We start from the raw sequence: 17,442 nt of genomic DNA, 5'->3' as shown, positions 1-17,442 counted from the left end.
GCTAGTATCAGGCCCACGTCCCAGACGAGTAAGTTACCTGCTTCAAAGCCCCCACATAGCTCACCCAAACCTAGGAGCTCGGAAGTGGCTGGCTCCAGAGGCAAGCCCAGCCCACCTGGTCTCAAAGCGCCAGCCTTTCTGGATCACCCCTGGCAGCGGCCGTACGCACGTTAGCCCTGCACGCCCAGCGTCTCCCCGTACCCAGCACCTTCCCTGCTAATGACAGGCAGGCCCACTGTGCTCAGGAACGATCCTACCGAGGCCCTGCTCAGTCCCTTGAAAAGTGGGCCTACCACTGAAATACGCAGAACAGAGCACACTTCCCACGGTCCCAGGAGGCAGTGACCCGCGGGCACTTCGCGCTCAGCACCCCTCCCTCGCCTGTGGAGGCTGGGAAAGGTGGAGCAGGGAAGGAGGGAGCTGTGTGCGCCTCACCTGGGCCCGTCCCTGGACACAGGTGCTCCCAGTCCAGCGGGAGAGGCAGCCAACACAGGTACAATTATGCTGCAGACCTGCAGCTGGAAGGGAGGCCCACACAGGTGCCAGTGGGGCGCCCAGGAGGGAGCCCCCGATGGCACACTGAGGAGTGGGAAGGCGTCCTGGAGGAGGCAGTGTCTGGGCTGCATTTGGGGGCAGGATTCTGTTACATGCTCGAGACCGAAGTCCTTGCACTCAGAATAATGTGTACATAGAACGTCAACACTGACTCAAGGAGTCTGAACTTTATCTTATAATAATAATGATGATGCTAGTCGAAACCACACGAAGCCACAGATTTTACAGGGAGAGGCAGTATGATATCAGCACGTTCATATGGTTCAACCCATGACGGTGAAGACTTCCTGAGCTCTCGTGATGTGCCAGGCATCATTCTACACGAGTTAGGCATACGTTTTCATTTCATCTTTAACCCAAAGAGGCCAATGATATTAGCATCCCATTACACAGATGAAGAAACAGAGGCCCAGAGAGGTTAAGTGACTTGCCCAAGGCCACACAGCTAATAAGGAGGCAGAGCCAGGCTTTGAACCCAGGCTGCATGGCTCCCGAGACTTCACTATTTGCCACGACACCCTGCTGCTGCAACAGGGATGACTGAGGGTCTTTGGTGGGACAGTGACATGACCAGGCCTATGTTATACAGGGATAAACATTTACTCGCCAAAGGCCTCCTAGCTTTTGCAGGATATTTTTGTATGTTTTTAGCTCCCCCAACACTTTTGTTTTTCTCTCTAAGTCCAACCATTAAATTATACCTCATGACATGTGACAACTTCAGTTACTGGCCTTCAAAGATGACCTTGTCTTGTTTATAGGTCATTACACCCCTGGTGTGGTTATTTAACAGATGGGTTCTCACCGTAGGAATCTCTGGCCCAGAGCAGCTCAGATATCCAGCGCGCAATCTGGTTGTCCCGGGCAGAGAGCTCTGCTCCTCCATGTCTGTGACACGGAGCAGAGCCAGGGCTGGGGACAGTGCAGCGCTGGTCACGAGAACGAGGTGCCTGCGTGGCCCTCCAGGGAAACAGCCCAGCAGCCCTCTCTCCCTCTGGTCATTCATCCACCAAGGCCTTTTCAAAGCTCCCGATGGACCAGGTTCTATGTAAAGCATGGGAGCAAAAATGCCCAGTGGACATCTGTCGTCTAACTATAAAGAAGCTAACGCGTCCTGTAGGCGTGACATCAAGTCCGATGAAGGACGGGTTTTCATCCATGGCATTCTGCGTCCGCGGGACTCACCGTGAAGAAAGGTGGGCAACGAGACCCTTGGAACCAAGTTTGGGTTCATCCATTTGTTTAATTTATGCTCCAACTACTTCCTCCAAATGTTTGCTATGGGTTTCTGGCCAGTATCAACTGCAACAGATGTTTGGGAGGTCTTCCCCACACTGACCTCCAGCTTGGAGTATCCAGGGAGGCAGGAGGAACCTCTCCTCTCCCCCCGACCCCAGTGATGGCCCAGTACATTCTGGCCACATAATGACCAGGCCAGCTCTAGAGCCAGGCTGCCCAGGTTGGAACCCAGCTCTGCCACTTACTGGCTGTGTGACCTGGGGTCAGTGACTTACTCCCCCAATGCCTCACCCTTTCTCATAGGTAAACTGAAGCTAATGACAAGATTCATGGGGTACACTAATGCCCTGCACCCGTACACATGGCACAGAGACGCCTTCAAGACATGGGGTGGGGTTTCTTTCTCATTCTGTTCTTGTCGGCGTCACTAGTATACTCCCCGAGACTCCTCCCTGCACCCTCATGGTGTACACAGCAGCCTCGTTTAATTGCCTGCAGCACCCCCAATACTTCACAGGCACCTGCCCCTCTGTCTCTGCAGGTGCTGTTCCTTTGCCTACAACGCCTTCTCCCTGCCTGAGATAACAGAGGTCAAAGGTCAAACATCAGAGGTACTTTTCCTAGAAAAAGAGCCAAGCTGGAAACAAGGTTTTATTCCTAGGTAATAAGCCTATAGACACGTAATTTAAAATGAAAGTCACCAGTCAGAAAAAGAAAGTTTCAGAAGGTCTGTGACAATAGCTGACATTTGTCGGGTACCTCCCTTGTGCCAGGCGACACCTCTCTTACATTCCGACACATACTAAGCCCTGCTTACCTGATTCTACCCTCATATCAGTGGTAGGCAGCACTGTCCCCATTTTCTGGGTGACGAGAGTTTGACACATTGAGGAATCTGCCCAGCATCCCCCCAAATCACAGCTGGGATTCGAACTCACGCCTGTCAGACTCCAAATCTCAGAACTGGTAACGTAAGTTTTCTCCGAATACAGAGGCTTCTCTGGCTCTGACTGGTTAGACTATTTGGGGCCAAACCTCCAGACAGTACAACTAGGAAAGCTACACACAAAAGCTATTTAAACCATCTGAGCGCTCCTGAGACTGTGAGGGTTTGTGGGACGGTCACTGAACCGGAGACAAGCAAGAGCCGCCGGCGCAGAGCTGCAGGCTGCATGTCCCCGCAGGTGAGGGTGGGGCCCGCTCGTACGGTGGCACCCGAGAGGCGGAAAGCCGAGAAGGACGCTGGTTAACACTACCGTTTCCGTCAGGATCCCAAAGCCTGTGCCCTGGGAATGAGAGTGGACAAGAGAGAACGCAGACCCCACACGCACTGACACAGCGGGTGTCGGGAGAGGTCTGCACCCGCCCCGCCGCCTGTCCGAGCTGGGGGAAGGCCTCTCTGGATGAAGAGAACATCAAGCTAAACCTCAAACGATGTGGTCTTCACACATGATGTCCGGCACTCACTGGAGAATGACCAGACACAAAACACATGATTTGCCCAAAATACACCAAATAAAATATAGATCATGGAAAGAGACCAGGAGAGAAAAGCAGGCTTTGTGCTGTTGGTCATTTTCTAGCTCTGGACCTGGTAACGACGTCATGGGTGTGAGGGGCCCCGAGACGGTTCACTGAGCCGTGCGCTTACCAGATGTACCCTTTTCTGTATGTTTTATACACTCGATTAAAAAGTGTGTTTTTTTAAAGAAATTGGGTGACAAATGTCCTCTCACCTCCAGAGAATCCAGTCGAGCGGTCTGTGCCGGCCACTCAGCCTCAGTAACAGGCCAGGATTCGGAATGCCCAGGTCTTGGGAGGACGCTGTCCATTTCAGGATTTAGGAGATACTCCTGAGCTGGAAGAGAATATTCTAGTCAAGCCTCAATCCAGACATCTACAAAATCGACAGTCTCTGTAATAACCTTTCCACTCTCTTTCCTCCCCAGATCCCCACAGCCCGTGACCAAGACCCTCTCAGGTGCCTTGAACTCTGCGCACCTCGTCCACATGCCTCTGATGGTTCTGTCATGGTCTTGGGCACCCTAAAATCTGCCTTCCTGCCTCGCCTCCCCCTGCCCGGCCGCAGGCTCCTTCCACACAAGGACCACCACCTCTGCAAGCCGACACCTGCCTGGGCGCACGGCAGCCTGCCAGAAACACTGAACGAGTGAGTAACTCAGCCAGTCCACGCTTCCTTCTGTGAAAGGTGAGGAGGCCGAGACCAGAGAAGATCTGTGCACTGCCTCGCACAGACGGGTGGTGGAAGCGGGACCTGCTAGAACGCATGCCCCTCCAACTGTGTAAACCGATCAGCTCGAGACTGAGGACACATCTCTCTTCTTGGATCAGGCACTAGCCGCTCCTGAGAAAGGTCAGATCATCCTCCTTTGGAAGACCAGAGAGGTGGGTGAACTCATCCAAGGTCACACAGCTGGTAAGAACAGAATCCAGTCACAGCAACTGTTCCACGAGCAGATCTCAAGAGCAGCTCAGTTATCTAAAGGGAACACCATCCATACTTCCTCCTCGTGTTGTATTGAGCACCTCATGAGAACACAACCCTAAACAATTGATTCCTAAGCAATGCCTCAGAAGCCCCACCCTCATGCTGATGGTACACTGAGCTTAAACAAGGAGATTCTGTCTGGCCAGGTAGCATCTTCATTTCCTTTTTAATAATAAAAAAGCAGAAGCCCCCCAAAATCGCCCATGTTACCACCTTTCTAAGTAACCACTGTTAGCGTTTCAGTGGCTCTCGTGACTGTCAGCCACACGCAGACGTGCACGGAGCAGGTCTAGACCATCAAAGTCATTGGAGACATTGGACACCTTCCATTTCCATTTTTTTTTGTATTTAGTAGAATATCACAATTTCCATGCTATCCCATGGGGTTATCAGCATCATTTTAGTGACTTACATTTCATTGAGTATATGAGTTGATGAACAGTTCCGATGTTTCTTTCCCTCAGTTTTTCGCTATTCTAAATGCCCTGACATCGGTGCCTGTCCATGGAGTTTCCCCCACACACAATTGGTTACTTAGGGTGAGTTTCAAAGAGTGTGTCAAAAACATGCTAATGAACCGAGTCCCTCGAAGACGGAGCCGGAGCTGCCACCCCCAAGGGACTGTCTTGCACATCGGATGCCTCAAATCTTTGGAACGTTAACACAGAGCAAAATAACCTGTAGCCTGAGCCTGGAGCAACACGCCCCCAAAGTCCTGTTTGCGAAGATAACCAGGAAGCGGCTGAGAGGACCTCTAGTCTGATGACCACTGGACTGAACATCAACAACACGGTGGTAGCTCATCTGCCCCGTAGAAATGCCTGCTATGGATGAATGGGTCCCCTTCCCGTTCTCATACCCCTCGCCTGTGCCTCCTAATCGGACCACTGTTCGTGCTTGTGCCTGTATCGGCGATTTCCTGAATTCTCCTTGATCTCAAATAAATGCCTCTTGCCCCTCTTGGGAAGACCTTTTATTTTAGGTGAACAGGGGAGACTGCGGTGGCAGCAGTGTGGTAAGCTGTCCTCCCGGTGGAAATGGGGAGACAGTAAGTAGGGAAGGGAGGGGGAAGCGAGCTGGGTGTCCCCCCCCCCAACATCGCCCTGCTGGCCCAGACCGAGTCAGAGCACCCGGGCTGTTCCCAACTGAAACCCGCACTGACCTCCTGCAGCCGCTGTCCGCTCAGGCTCCGCATCCAGGTGGCGGCTGGCCTGGAAGAGAAGAGACCTCGGCAGGTACCCTGCTGAGCCCGGGAGGGCCGGACACGGTGACTGCTCGGCCTCCCTGCAGCAGGGCTCTCCGCGCTCAGACCGCCCTCCGACAATGCAGCCAGCCCCCTCCCTGCCCTCCACCCCCAGAGTCCAGGGTTCTCTCTCCTTTTCTCAAACGCAGTCTCCAAACAGAGCGTGAGAAATGTCCAGACTCTGCTGTGAAAAGTGGGAAAAGCCGAGGGCAGCTGGACGGCGGAGTCTCCAGGAGGAAGACTGTCCGTGCAGGTCCCACTGTGCCCTGGGAGGCTGATTGCGGAGCTGCACCTGGGGGCCCGACTCCGTCACCCGGGAATGCAGGCGTGACCCTGAGTCCCCGCACCACCGTGTAGACCGCGCACGGGTCCCTCAACTGCACGGGTCTGGGACGTGGTGCAGCCATGGCGATTCGGCTGGTCGCCTGGAGGCCAACTGCTGGCTCTTTAGGCGGATTAGAGTTGATTCCAGACCAGAAGCCCAGGTCTCCCTTCCTCCTGGGCTTCTCTGGTGGGGGAGGGGCCTTGTGTGTAGTCACTGAGCTATCTTTCTTCCCCCATCTCCACTGTGACCTCCAAGAAGTTTCATCTGCCACCCCAGGCCTGGACAACTCCCCGCTCTCTCCTGTCTCTGGTGAACGTCTATGAATTCATCAAGGCCTAATTCATATGCCCCCTCCTCTGTGAAGTCTTCCCGGATTCCACCTGACAGAGTTCGGCCACCTGCCTCTCACAGCCCTACATGCTGCACTGTGACAACTGGCTCTGAGCCTGTCCCTCTAAAATGACTAACTAATCCAGTGACTGACACACAGGGCATGGGTCATGGCTCAACCACCTTCTGATGTGAATCCAACCACAGCGTCTCCATGACCATAACTGCTCACCCCCGGGCCTTTGCACATGCCAGTCTCCCAGCCTGGAGGGCCTTCACCCCATCCTCCCAGCTACTAAAACCCCTCCCCCGCCTTTTTTTTTTTTTTAATTCTTCAAGGCCTAGTTTGAGTGCTTTGTCCTCCAGGAAGCATTTTCCCAAGAGTCTCCCGTCTCGCTGCCTTTTCTTGCCCCTGGGCTGAGAGTCAGTCTCATCTGCCGCAGGCTCCTCCGACCCGAGGATGCGGTGGCGCTGGCTGTGCAGCCACAAAGCAGCCTCGCGTGCGGTGTGCTGACGTCACTGCATTCAGCGTGCAGTGGGGCATCTCCGCTTCCTGCCTCTGACCCGGGACAGGCTGGGGGCAGGCACTCTCGGGCGAACCCAGCTCTGACACCTGCTCGTTTCATGGTCTTGGTCAAGTCAGGTGAACACCCTGAGCCCTGCCCTCTGGCCTGCAGAACGGGGGTACCAGCAGCTTCCTCGCAGGGTTTTGTCAGATCGAAATGAGAACGAACGGCTCCTAAATGCCCCACAGACAGAAGCAGGCAGACGACAGCTCACCCAACAGCTCCGCCCCTCCTTCCACTCTCCCCCACACACTTTTGGGGAATCTTCTAAACTTCCTAAAAGGCAGGAGCTAAGGAGAAGGTAATTGCCTGGGTCCTCAGAGGCCTGTCGGTTTAATGAGTGAGGGGAGTGAGGGGCTCTGGGTCTGCTGCTCCGCTTTCCGAAGGCCCACGCCCAGGTCTTGTTGACTGACACCCAGAGGAACGCGGGGAGGTCCCGGGGGGTTCAGGGAAGAGGAGAGCAGGCGACAGGAGGTGACGTCAGCAGCTTCTGGCCGGCTCCCTGCATCTTTCCAAGGCTGTGGCCCAGAGGACCCTGCTGCCGGCACAGCCCTGTCTCACCCGGGGAAGAAGAGCTTTGGTTTTGCTGGAAGGGACCCTAGGTCCAAACTGAGTGCCTGAGTGTGACAGTGTTGTGCTGGGCAGTTGACACGGGGTGTTACTCAAACCTCACAGAACCCTCCGGAGGGACTGCAACCCCGACCTAGGAGGGCAGGCGAGCCCCAGGTGGAGGGATGGGGGTTTAGTGGGTGAACAAAATGTAACCTTGAGATATGCATTCTTGCAGCCTGGCCAGCCAAGGCTCAAAGTGTACAGTGGAGAGATAAGGTTTGCCTGATGGGTTGCAGCACCCCCCTGTGTGACTGAGTATTTGTTTGCAGGTGAATAGATAAGGTTTGCATGTCAAAGGGTTGGAACACCACCTCAAAAGAGATAATGGGCAAGAAAGCCCGGGCATGAATGGGTTTTATTTTTTTATATCTCCTTTGATGTTTTTCCACTGCAAAAAGCGAAAGACTGGGCTTGGCTGTATGGTCAGCAGAGGCACCATCTCAAGGAAATAATTCCCTTAAACAACATGTGACCTGGGAAACCACTTTGCAAATAAATTGAGCCGTATCCAGAGATCTGGAGCATTTGCTCCCTTGTGATGCTCCCCCTCACTCCAAACAGTGTCTGTTTGTAGTTCATTGCATTGTGCTGACCCCCAGCAGGCCAAGAGAGACGGCACCAGGGCCACAGGGTGACAAACTTCTGGATCTGGGGTACTGTCCTCTGCCAGGTGACTCTTGTGTCTAGAGAGAGGACAGTCACCCTCCCATCCCAGACTGCAGGAAGCCAGACAGAACTTATACTGGTAGAGCTGACCCCAGGCCAGACCGAGGGGTGGTCATTCACCCAGGTGGGCCCTGTACCCCTTCTCTGCCTCCCCTCCGCCCCCTAATATCTGCCTCCAAGGAGGGGAGGGCACCAGAATACAAACAACAAAGGCATCTCATTCTTGCTAGTTCATGTCCACAGTCTAGGTTGGGGTAAAAACTGGAAAAAATAGGTGTCCTGGGACTGGGGGTGGGGACGTGAGGAAGCAAAGGCGGCCCGAGTCCTGCACACTCAAGGCAAGTCCAGGGAGTTGGGTGCAACTCAGAGCCCCTTTGTTCCCACTGCCAGCCAAAGCCAGGGAGGTGGCAAAACCCAGTGTCCCAGCCGGGACGGGGGAGCTGGCCAAGGTGGCCTTGTGGGATGTTCCCTGCTCCGGAAGCTATGCCCAAGCTGGAGGAGAACCCAGGTGGGAACAAGGCCCCCGTGGCTGCTGGTGGCCAGAGATGCCAAGGGAAGGACACGGTTCAGCAGATGCCAGTCATAGGGGCAGCCCCACCCCATCCACAGGCCTGTCCTGGTCCCTTGGTGCCACACACTGAATGTCTGTGTCCCCCAGATTCGTATGCTGAAACCCTAACACATGCACACACACCCCTGCGTTGTGATGGTGTTCGGAGGTGGGGCTTTTGGGAGGTGATCAGGTCATGAGCCCTGGCTCTCATAATGGAACTGGTGTCCCTATAGGAAGAGACATGAGAGGCCTGGCCGGTGTGCTCAGTGGTTAGAGAGTCAGCTGTGCACTGTAGGGTTTCGGGTTCAATTCCCAGTCAAGAGCACATACCCGGGTTGCAAGTTTGATCCCCAGCCCTAGGCAGAGTGTGTGCGGGAGGCAGCCAATGAATGTGTCTCTCTCACACAGATGTCTGTCTTTCTCTCCACCCCCACCCCCCTGCCTCTATAAAAATCAATAGAAAAAACACCCTCTGGTGAGGAGTAACACAAAGAGACACGAGGGGGCTCGCTTCCCTCTCCACACAGAGGACAGAGCGAGCGCCTGAGCACAGGAGGGCGGGTCCCCAGGGGTCAGTGGACAGAGGGAGAAAGGGAAGAACAGTGCAGGTCAGACAGGTGGACGGCAGGCATGTGCCCATGGCCCCATGGGAAGCGGGACAGCTGTCTATGGGAAGCTACCTCTGTGAATCCTGGAGCCAGGAAGGTGGCCGCGTACTCGGCCAGCGCCACGTCGGCCACCATGCTGTGCACCGTCTCGGAGAGCAGGTGACTGGCCGCCCCGTGTCTGCACAGCTCCTGCAGCAGGTGCATGAGCAGGTGGTTCCTGTCCCGGCACTTCTGGACCAGGGAAGCCAGCTTGGCCTGTGGGAGCAGAGACACAGCCAGATGGGTCCACGGATGCAGGGCTCCCCCGTGGGCTGGGGCACTGGCGCCCTGCTCGGCACTCCCAGCACTCAGCTCCGCCCCTCCCTGCATCCCTCCCTCCGCCGGAAGCCCCCTGCTGTACCCCAGGGGCCCCCCACTGCCCTCTGGTTGCCCCGATGGGTCAAGGGTGTGGGCTTCAACTCCACCGCTGACCAGCTCTGTGGCCAAACTTCTCTCTACACCTCGCCTTGCTCATCTGTACGGTGGGCATTGTTCAGGGCACCAAGGACACAGTGCAGGCAAAGACTCACAAAGGGCGCCACGCAGGCCCTCAGAAGACAGCAGCCATTACTGCCACCGCGCATCAATGACTCAGACCTGTCCCTGCACCCTTTCTGCCCAATCACGACGACCCCTCTTCTTGCTCCTCCTGTTCCAGTCACACTGGCCCGTCCCCCCAGCCCCAACCCCAGAACTTCCTCATCACTCCCTGTGGCTCCCACACGTCCCAAGCCCAGAAAGGCCTGAGCAGACCTGTGCAGAGGCCAGACCGGCTGCCACCGCCCTGATACTCTGGGCCTGGTGTCCCTCTGCGCCCCGTGTCCCTCTGTGCCCCGTGTCCCTCTGCGCCCCGCTTCCTCTCCCTGCAGTTCATTTTACATTGTGTGTCTGTCTCCCACACAGCCTGAGAGTTCCTCAAGGTCAAGGCTGGGGCCCTGGCAGTGTCCCTGTGTCATTGCCGGGCACTGTGTGGCCCTCGGGACAGATGTGCTACATGAATGGCATGAGTGTGTGCTCCTCCCACCACGACATGTCTGGAGAAGGTGACAGAATTGTCATCTCAAGGGTGGCCCCCCAGTGCAGCCTCCTGCTCCACCCGCGGAGGAGGTGACGGTCACGGCCCTCCCAGAGGTCCAGGGTCGTCTGCACAGCAGTTCCCAGGCGGTGGTCCCGGGGCGCCCAGCAGTGACAGCCGGCAGGACAACAGGATGGTCTGATGTGGAGGCGGGGACCCCCAGCACCTCGGGGTGGGCTCACCACCAGGCCTCACCATCCAGCGCATTAGTTGAGCATCCACCACGTGTAACTTCCCCTGTGACCGTGACTCTACTGGGTTCTTCACATCTTCCATGGTGGCTGAGGGGAGTCCAGCCTCTGACATCAGACGGAGTTGGGTTCAAATGCTGGCTCCTCTACTGAGTAGCTCTGTGTGACCATGGACAAGTCGCTACGTGTCTCTGAGCCTCAGTTTCCCCATCTGTAAAATGGGGCTCATGTCTCCTTCCTGACATGTTGTTGTGGGACATGGCAGGCATTCCATAAGTGGTGGCTGTCATCATTACGAAGCCCCCCAAGATCTCCATGCCAGGTCAGTGACCACAATCCCATTTGTCGATGAGAAAACAGCTGTGAGAGGTGAAACGTCACCCCTAAGGAGAAGCTGGATGTGGAACCTAGGTCACCATGGCTCCTCGGTCCAGTCGGCCCTCCTGGATCAGGCCTTGCCTCGCGGTGGCGTGGTGCCGGTGCCGTGGTATCATTTTTATCTCCCTTTGTGTGTAAAGCGCTTCAGGGTACGCAAGGGGTTGTGGTCCTCATCTGAGTACACGGTACACAGCAGGCGCTCAAACTCAGAGGACGGAGCGTGGGAACCTCGCGTGTTCGAGAGCTTCACAGTTTCCTCTGCACTTTCCGTGGGGGGCATTGGGGTGTGTCAGACCAGCTGTGAGAACGGCCGCAGGGAAGACCGTCCAGCAGGAAGGCCTGTCATCTCACTTCACAGACAAAAACCCGAGGCCCAGGCAGACGCGGGATTCTGGGTGGAAACGCGTGGAGGAACCGTGCGGCTCTAGTTCTGCCGGCGCGGCTCTGGTTCCGCCGGTGCGGCTCTACTTCTGCCGGTGCGGCTCTGGTTCCGCCGGTGCGGCTCTGGTTCCGCCGGTGCGGCTCTACTTCTGCCGGTGCGGCTCTGGTTCTGCCGGTGCGGCTCTGGTTCCGCCGGTGCGGCTCTACTTTCTGCTGGTGCGGCTCTGGTTCTGCCGGTGCAGCTCTGGTTCTGCCGGTGCGGCTCTGGTTCCGCCGGTGCGGCTCTACTTCTGCCGGTGCGGCTCTGGTTCCGCCGGTGCGGCTCTGGTTCCGCCGGTGCGGCTCTACTTCTGCCGGCGCAGCTCTGGTTCCGCTGGTGCGGCTCTGGTTCTGCCGGTGCGGCTCTGGTTCCGCCGGTGCGGCTCTACTTCTGCCGGTGCGGCTCTGGTTCCGCCGGTGCGGCTCTGGTTCTGCCGGTGCGGCTCTACTTCTGCCGGCGCAGCTCTGGTTCCGCTGGTGCGGCTCTGGTTCTGCCGGTGCGGCTCTACTTCTGCCGGTGCGGCTCTGGTTCTGCCGGTGCGGCTCTGGTTCCGCCGGTGCGGCTCTGGTTCTGCCGGTGCGGCTCTACTTCTGCCGGTGCGGCTCTGGTTCCGCCAGTGCGGCTCTGGTTCCGCCGGTGCGGCTCTGATTCTGCCGGTGCGGCTCTATTTCTGATTGTGTGGCTCACGAGACCCAGGTTAAGAGGGGGCAGGACTCGGTAGATCAGTGGGGTTCCAGGGCTTAACCCAGGCCAGTGACCCTTCTTCTCCCCCTCACCCAGGGAACAGAAAGCGCAGGCCCTCCAGGTCCACTTCCCAAATCCTGGTGCTGATTTTGAAACTGAACGTGTCATCACAATCAAAGCACACGCCTGACTAGCAAAGAACCCATGAAACCCTGCAGGCCAGAAATACCATTTCCGCGAATTGTTTTAAAGAAATGTCTAGATTTGTGGGGAAACCTTTCTAATAAAAACTGTGCATCGTGGTGTTTATATACCCTAATGCAGAGAGAGAGTGGGAGAAAAGAGAGAAGGAAGGAAGGGAGGGAGGGAGGGAGGGAGGGAGGGAGGGAGGGAGGAGGGAGGAGGGAGGGAGGGAGGAGGGAGGAGGAGGGAGGGAGGGAGGGAGGGAGGGAGGGAGGGAGGGAGGGAGGAGGGAGGAGGGAGGGAGACGGACTTGAACACCCACCAGGGGAAGGTGGTTTGTGCACTGTGGTGTCTCATGGTTTGTCCTCTGGTGTGAACCACAGCTTCAAAGTTTGGTAAGAACAGGACACCCCAGGATACATTCTCAAATGGGATGAGCAGGACCCAGACATACAGGTAGAGTTGGGTCCCAGACACGTGTGAAATACGCAGGAAAGAACCCCACGAAAACGCTCGATTCAAATGGGGTTTGGGGGGACTTTGTCTCTTTCCTTCTTCCTTCCAGTACTTCTACAGAACAGAGATGGAGCACATCTCTCACGGGAAAATCCTAAACCTTTTTTGAAGGAGACCTTTCATACTGATGGCACAAATGTGTTACCTTCAAAGGCGTCACGGCCAAATTTGCTTCTCGTTGCTTTTTCTGAAGTTCGTCAACCTGGAAGAGAAGAGCGTTGCTGACAAGGCTGAAGCACTGTTCACACAGCCCCTACCTGGCCAGGCGAGCCGGGCTCCGTGGGGAGCAAGGGCCACCCATCACCTGCCCCACAGGACCGCGGAGGAAGGATGCTCTGAGCGCAGGAGAATGAGCTCCGCCTGGCCAGCGCCACCCCCTGTTCCTTCAGGGAAGGAAGCTTCCACGTCCCCACACAGAGGTCAGAGTCTTCCAGTTCCCTGGATCCTAACCCAGCCCAGCCACTCACTAGAACTCTGACCTTGTGCAAGTCACTGTGCTCTGCCTCTGTGTTCTCATCTGTAAGGTGTGGGTAATATTAGTGCCATCTGATGGGGATGATTGTGGCGTGGGCTCCGTGAAGGGTCCCTGAAAGTGCTTAGGGCAAGGCCTGGCATGCAGTCAGCACCCAGGAACTGTAAGCCAGGGTTACCTCCGGGGCAGAGGTGCCAGGCACGGGAGAGGCCACCTTGGGCCTTCCAGCCTAGCCCAGCGCCCAGCTGAGTACCACCAAGTGATCCCACGATGTCTTGTGGAGCAGAATCGCCCGGCCAAGCCCTACCCGAACGCCTGACCCACAGTCACAGGATATAACAAGACGGGTGTTCCAAGTTTCTGTCCACCCTCCTGTCCCCTCTGCAGTCAGTACAAGAAAGCTGAGTGAGCAAAAGTCTTTCTTCCCCCTCTACGACCCTTAGCCTACATCCCACAATCAGAATGCACATGTGTACACATGTGAAACTCCACTCTACAGAACGCGGGCCATCGTGTTTTTGTCATTTGATTGATTGATTTTTGTTAATCCTGACCCAAGGATATTTTTCCATTGGTTTTTGTAGACAGAGAGGAAGGAAGGAAAGGAGAGAGAGAGAGAGATCGATGTGAAAGAGACACATTGATTGGCCGCCTCCCACACAACCCTGACCAAACCTACAACCCAGGTACGTGCCCTTGACCAGAATCGAACCTGGGACCCTTCGGTCCACCGGCCGACGCTCTAACCCCCGACCCAAACTGGCCAGGGCTTGTCATTTGATTTACATTTGGGGTGTTATTTTCACGTCAACACATATGGATCATATTCTCTTATGCATATTATTTCATTGGGAGGCTGAAACACAATTTAGTTAACTAATTCTTATTTGTGAAAGTGTACATTGCTTCTGCTTCATGACTTCACAAGCAAGGCTTCCGTACATTTATTTACATTTGCTTCTGTACATTTATTTGGGCTGCTCTCCGAGCACACTCGCGTCAGTGCCAGCCCCGCGCAGGCCGCGGGCACGTGAGACACGCGCGAGGACCGCAGGCCCGGGTGAAGTCTTCTCTGCCTCGTTCAGAAAGCAGCATTAACCTGCGGCTGGGAACTGTGTGCGGGGCCATTTTCCCTTAACACGTGGATGAGAAGAAGGTGAAAAGACACGAGAATAAGAGAATATTTGCAAGTCAGGTATCTGATAGGGACTTGTATCTAGAATATATAACAAATTCTCACAACTCAACAACAACAACAAGCAATTACAAAATGCACAAAGGACTGGAATAGATGTTTCTCCAAAGATCTACAAGTTACCAATAAGCACATTTTAACAAATTGAGATCATTATAGATTTATATGCAGTTGTAAGAAATCATACAGAGCCCGGCCAGTGCGGCCCCTGCACCAAGAGTTTGCCAGTTCGATTCCCGGTCAGGCACCTGCCCAGGTTGTGGGCCAAATCCCCAGTGGAGGGCATGCAGGAGGCGGCCAATTGATGTTCTCTCTCATTGACGTTTCTCTCTCTCTCTTCCTCTCCTTTCCTCTCTCTCTCAAATCAATAAAGAAAAAAAACATTAGAAAAAATCACAGAGAGGTTCCTTGTATATTTTGCTGGTCTCTTCCAATGGGAACATTTTGTAAAACTGTAGTGTATGACAACCATGTAATGTCAATTATATTGATATTGATACAATCCACAAATTTTATTCAGGTTTCTCCAGTTTAATTTGTACATGTGTGTATGTCTGTGTCTGTGTATGTCTGTGTGTGTCTGGGTGTGTGCGTCTGTGTGTGTCTGTGTATGTCTGTGTGCACGTCTGTCTTTGTATATGTGTCTGTGTTTATGTCTGTGTGTGTCTGTCTTTGTACGTATGTCTCTGTGTATGTTTTTTTGTGTATGTCTGTGTGTGTCTGTTTTTGTGTGTATGTCTCTGTGTGCATGTTTGTGTATGTCTGTGTGTGTCTGTCTTTGTGTGTGTGCGTTTGTGTTTGTGTGTCTGTCTTTGTGTGTCTGTGTGCTGTCTGTGTGTCTGTAGTGTCTGTGTATGTCTGTGTGTCTGTGGTCTGTAGTGTCTGTCTGTGTATCTGTGTGCTGTGTGTCTGTGTGTAGTATCTGTCTGTAGTGTCTGTGTGTCTGTGTATGTCTGTGTGTCTGTAGTGTCTGTCTATGTGTCTGTCTGTAGTGTCTGTCTGTAGTGTCTGTGTGTCTGTCTGTAGTGTCTGTCTGTAGTGTCTCTCTGTGTGTCTGTGTGCTGTCTGTGTGTCTGTCTGTAGTGTCTGTCTGTAGTGTCTGTCTGTGTGTCTGTGTGCTCTCTGTGTGTCTGTAGTGTTTGTCTGTAGTGTTTGTGTGTGTGTCTGTAGTGTCTGTCTGTAGTGTCTGTCTGCATGTCTGTGTATGTCTGTGTCTCTGTAGTGTCTGTCTGTAGTGTCTCTCTGTGTGTCTGTGTGCTGTCTGTGTGTCTGTAGTGTCTGTCTGTAGTGTCTGTCTGTGTGTCTGTGTATGTCTGTGTGTCTGTAGTGTCTGTCTGTAGTGTCTCTCTGTGTGTCTGTGTGTTGTCTGTGTGTCTATAGTGTCTGTCTGTAGTGTCTGTCTGTGTGTCTGTGTATGTCTATGTGTCTGTAGTGTCTGTCTGTGTGTCTGTGTATGTCTGTGTGTCTGTGTGCTGTGTGTCTGTAGTGTCTGTCTGTGTGTCTGTGTGCTGTCTGTGTGTCTGTAGTGTCTGTCTGTAGTGTCTGTCTGTGTGTGTGTATGTCTATGTGTCTGTAGTGTCTGTCTGTGTGTCTGTGTATGTCTGTGTGTCTGTGTGCTGTCTGTCTGTCTGTAGTGTCTGTCTGTAGTATCTGCCTGTAGTGTCTGTCTGCATGTCTGTGTATGTCTATGTGTCTGTAGTGTCTGTGTATGTCTGTGTGTCTGTGTGCTGTGTGTCTGTAGTGTCTGTCTGTGTGTCTGTGTGCTGTCTGTGTGTCTGTACCAGGTCGTATGCAATGCTGTCAGCTGTGTAGGTCACGTCTCCGCCACCTCAGACAGGTTCCTGAGCAGGTCCGAAGCCATGGGGACCTCTCTGCCCTTTCATAGTCACCCCACGTCCCTCCCACGGAGGAAGGACTTCTATCTACATAGCACTTGAGGAACTGCTTGGCTTTCTGGAAGAACACACACACACACACACACACACACACGTATCAGTCTTTTCAGATTTAACAGGCTGGGCGGGTTCTTCTGTCCGATCTGATAATAGCAGCCAGTTGCTGGAAATGGTCTGTGGGCTCTTACCTGATTCTTTCTTCTGTGCTCAGAACTCGGAGGGTGGGACCGTCCACCTGGGGAAGGAGCCCTGCCCGCCTACCTTGCCCTGGAGCTGGTCCCGGAGGCGGAGGGCGGCGCCCAGGGCCGCCTGCAGCTCCCGGCCTGCGGACCCCTGGTCCCTGAGCTGGCACTGCAGAGTCAGCACCTGGTGGCGCAGCTGCCCCACGCGCAGCCTGAGGTCCTCCTCCGAAGTCTCGGCCGCCGGGTCCTGGAGCTGTGGGCGTCACAGACACGAATGACATTCGTAGGTCACCTTCCAAGTGATTTGCCTTAGCAAATTCAACTGTTTTCTGCTGACGTTTTCCTCACAGTTGCAAACTTGGAGAAAATAAAGTAGCAGAACTCACTGCAAATCCTATGAGCCAGTGTGATCACCGTTACTGTGCATGTATTTTCCTCCGATTTCCCACTGTGCTCTCACGATGTGCTCACCTGAGGGTGTTGCCTGTGCGGGCCACGGATAGGGGGGTTCTGGGGGGGGCAGGGAACTGCAGAATAACATTCTAAAATGTTATTTTCCAAAAATAATGTTTTCATGTGTATTTTCAAAACTATGCTACATAGCATGGCATTTCAGTCTGATTTAATAGATGCAGGTCACCGTTACACTGGAACACGGTGTGATGAGTGAAATTTAAGGTTCAATCCAGTTACGAGATGCTTATTACGCTGAAGCTTCATAGGGTACTTATAGGAACCCAAAGATACTTTTTAAAGTTTTCCTAAGTCAGTGCCAAGTGGCCTCCCGCTGGGCGGGCCCCAGGCAAGCGGCTTGCCGGACATCAGCAGGGAACATGGGGGGGCGGGGCTGAGAAGGGGGGGCTGTGGGACGTGGATTCAGTGGTCGGGACACTGCGGCCCCAGTGCTTCTGGGGTCTGCTCTTTATTGTTTAAATGACACACAGACACACGGCGTGCACACGCGTCCTTGCGTGCCCACACACCTAGTGTTCTGGGTAACAGTCA

General features: G+C 54.5%; 1 protein-coding gene across 1 annotated transcript in view; it reads right to left on the bottom strand.

Annotated features, from left to right (window-relative positions):
* Positions 1–17,442, bottom strand: part of CUNH4orf50 (chromosome unknown C4orf50 homolog) — a 49,219-nt gene that overhangs the window by 690 nt on the left and 31,087 nt on the right. The window contains exons 5-9 of the mRNA XM_036281122.1: positions 16,517–16,690; positions 12,839–12,895; positions 9,279–9,461; positions 5,466–5,514; positions 3,531–3,652 (exon numbers count right to left, since the gene is read on the bottom strand). Of these exons, the coding sequence (XP_036137015.1) occupies positions 3,531–3,652; positions 5,466–5,514; positions 9,279–9,461; positions 12,839–12,895; positions 16,517–16,690 (585 nt within the window). The remainder of the gene's footprint in view (positions 1–3,530; positions 3,653–5,465; positions 5,515–9,278; positions 9,462–12,838; positions 12,896–16,516; positions 16,691–17,442) is intronic.

This window comes from Molossus molossus, unplaced genomic scaffold, assembly GCF_014108415.1.
Source record: "Molossus molossus isolate mMolMol1 unplaced genomic scaffold, mMolMol1.p scaffold_m16_p_1, whole genome shotgun sequence".
Lineage (NCBI taxonomy): Eukaryota > Metazoa > Chordata > Mammalia > Chiroptera > Molossidae > Molossus > Molossus molossus.
This window is presented reverse-complemented; position numbering and strand designations above follow the sequence as displayed.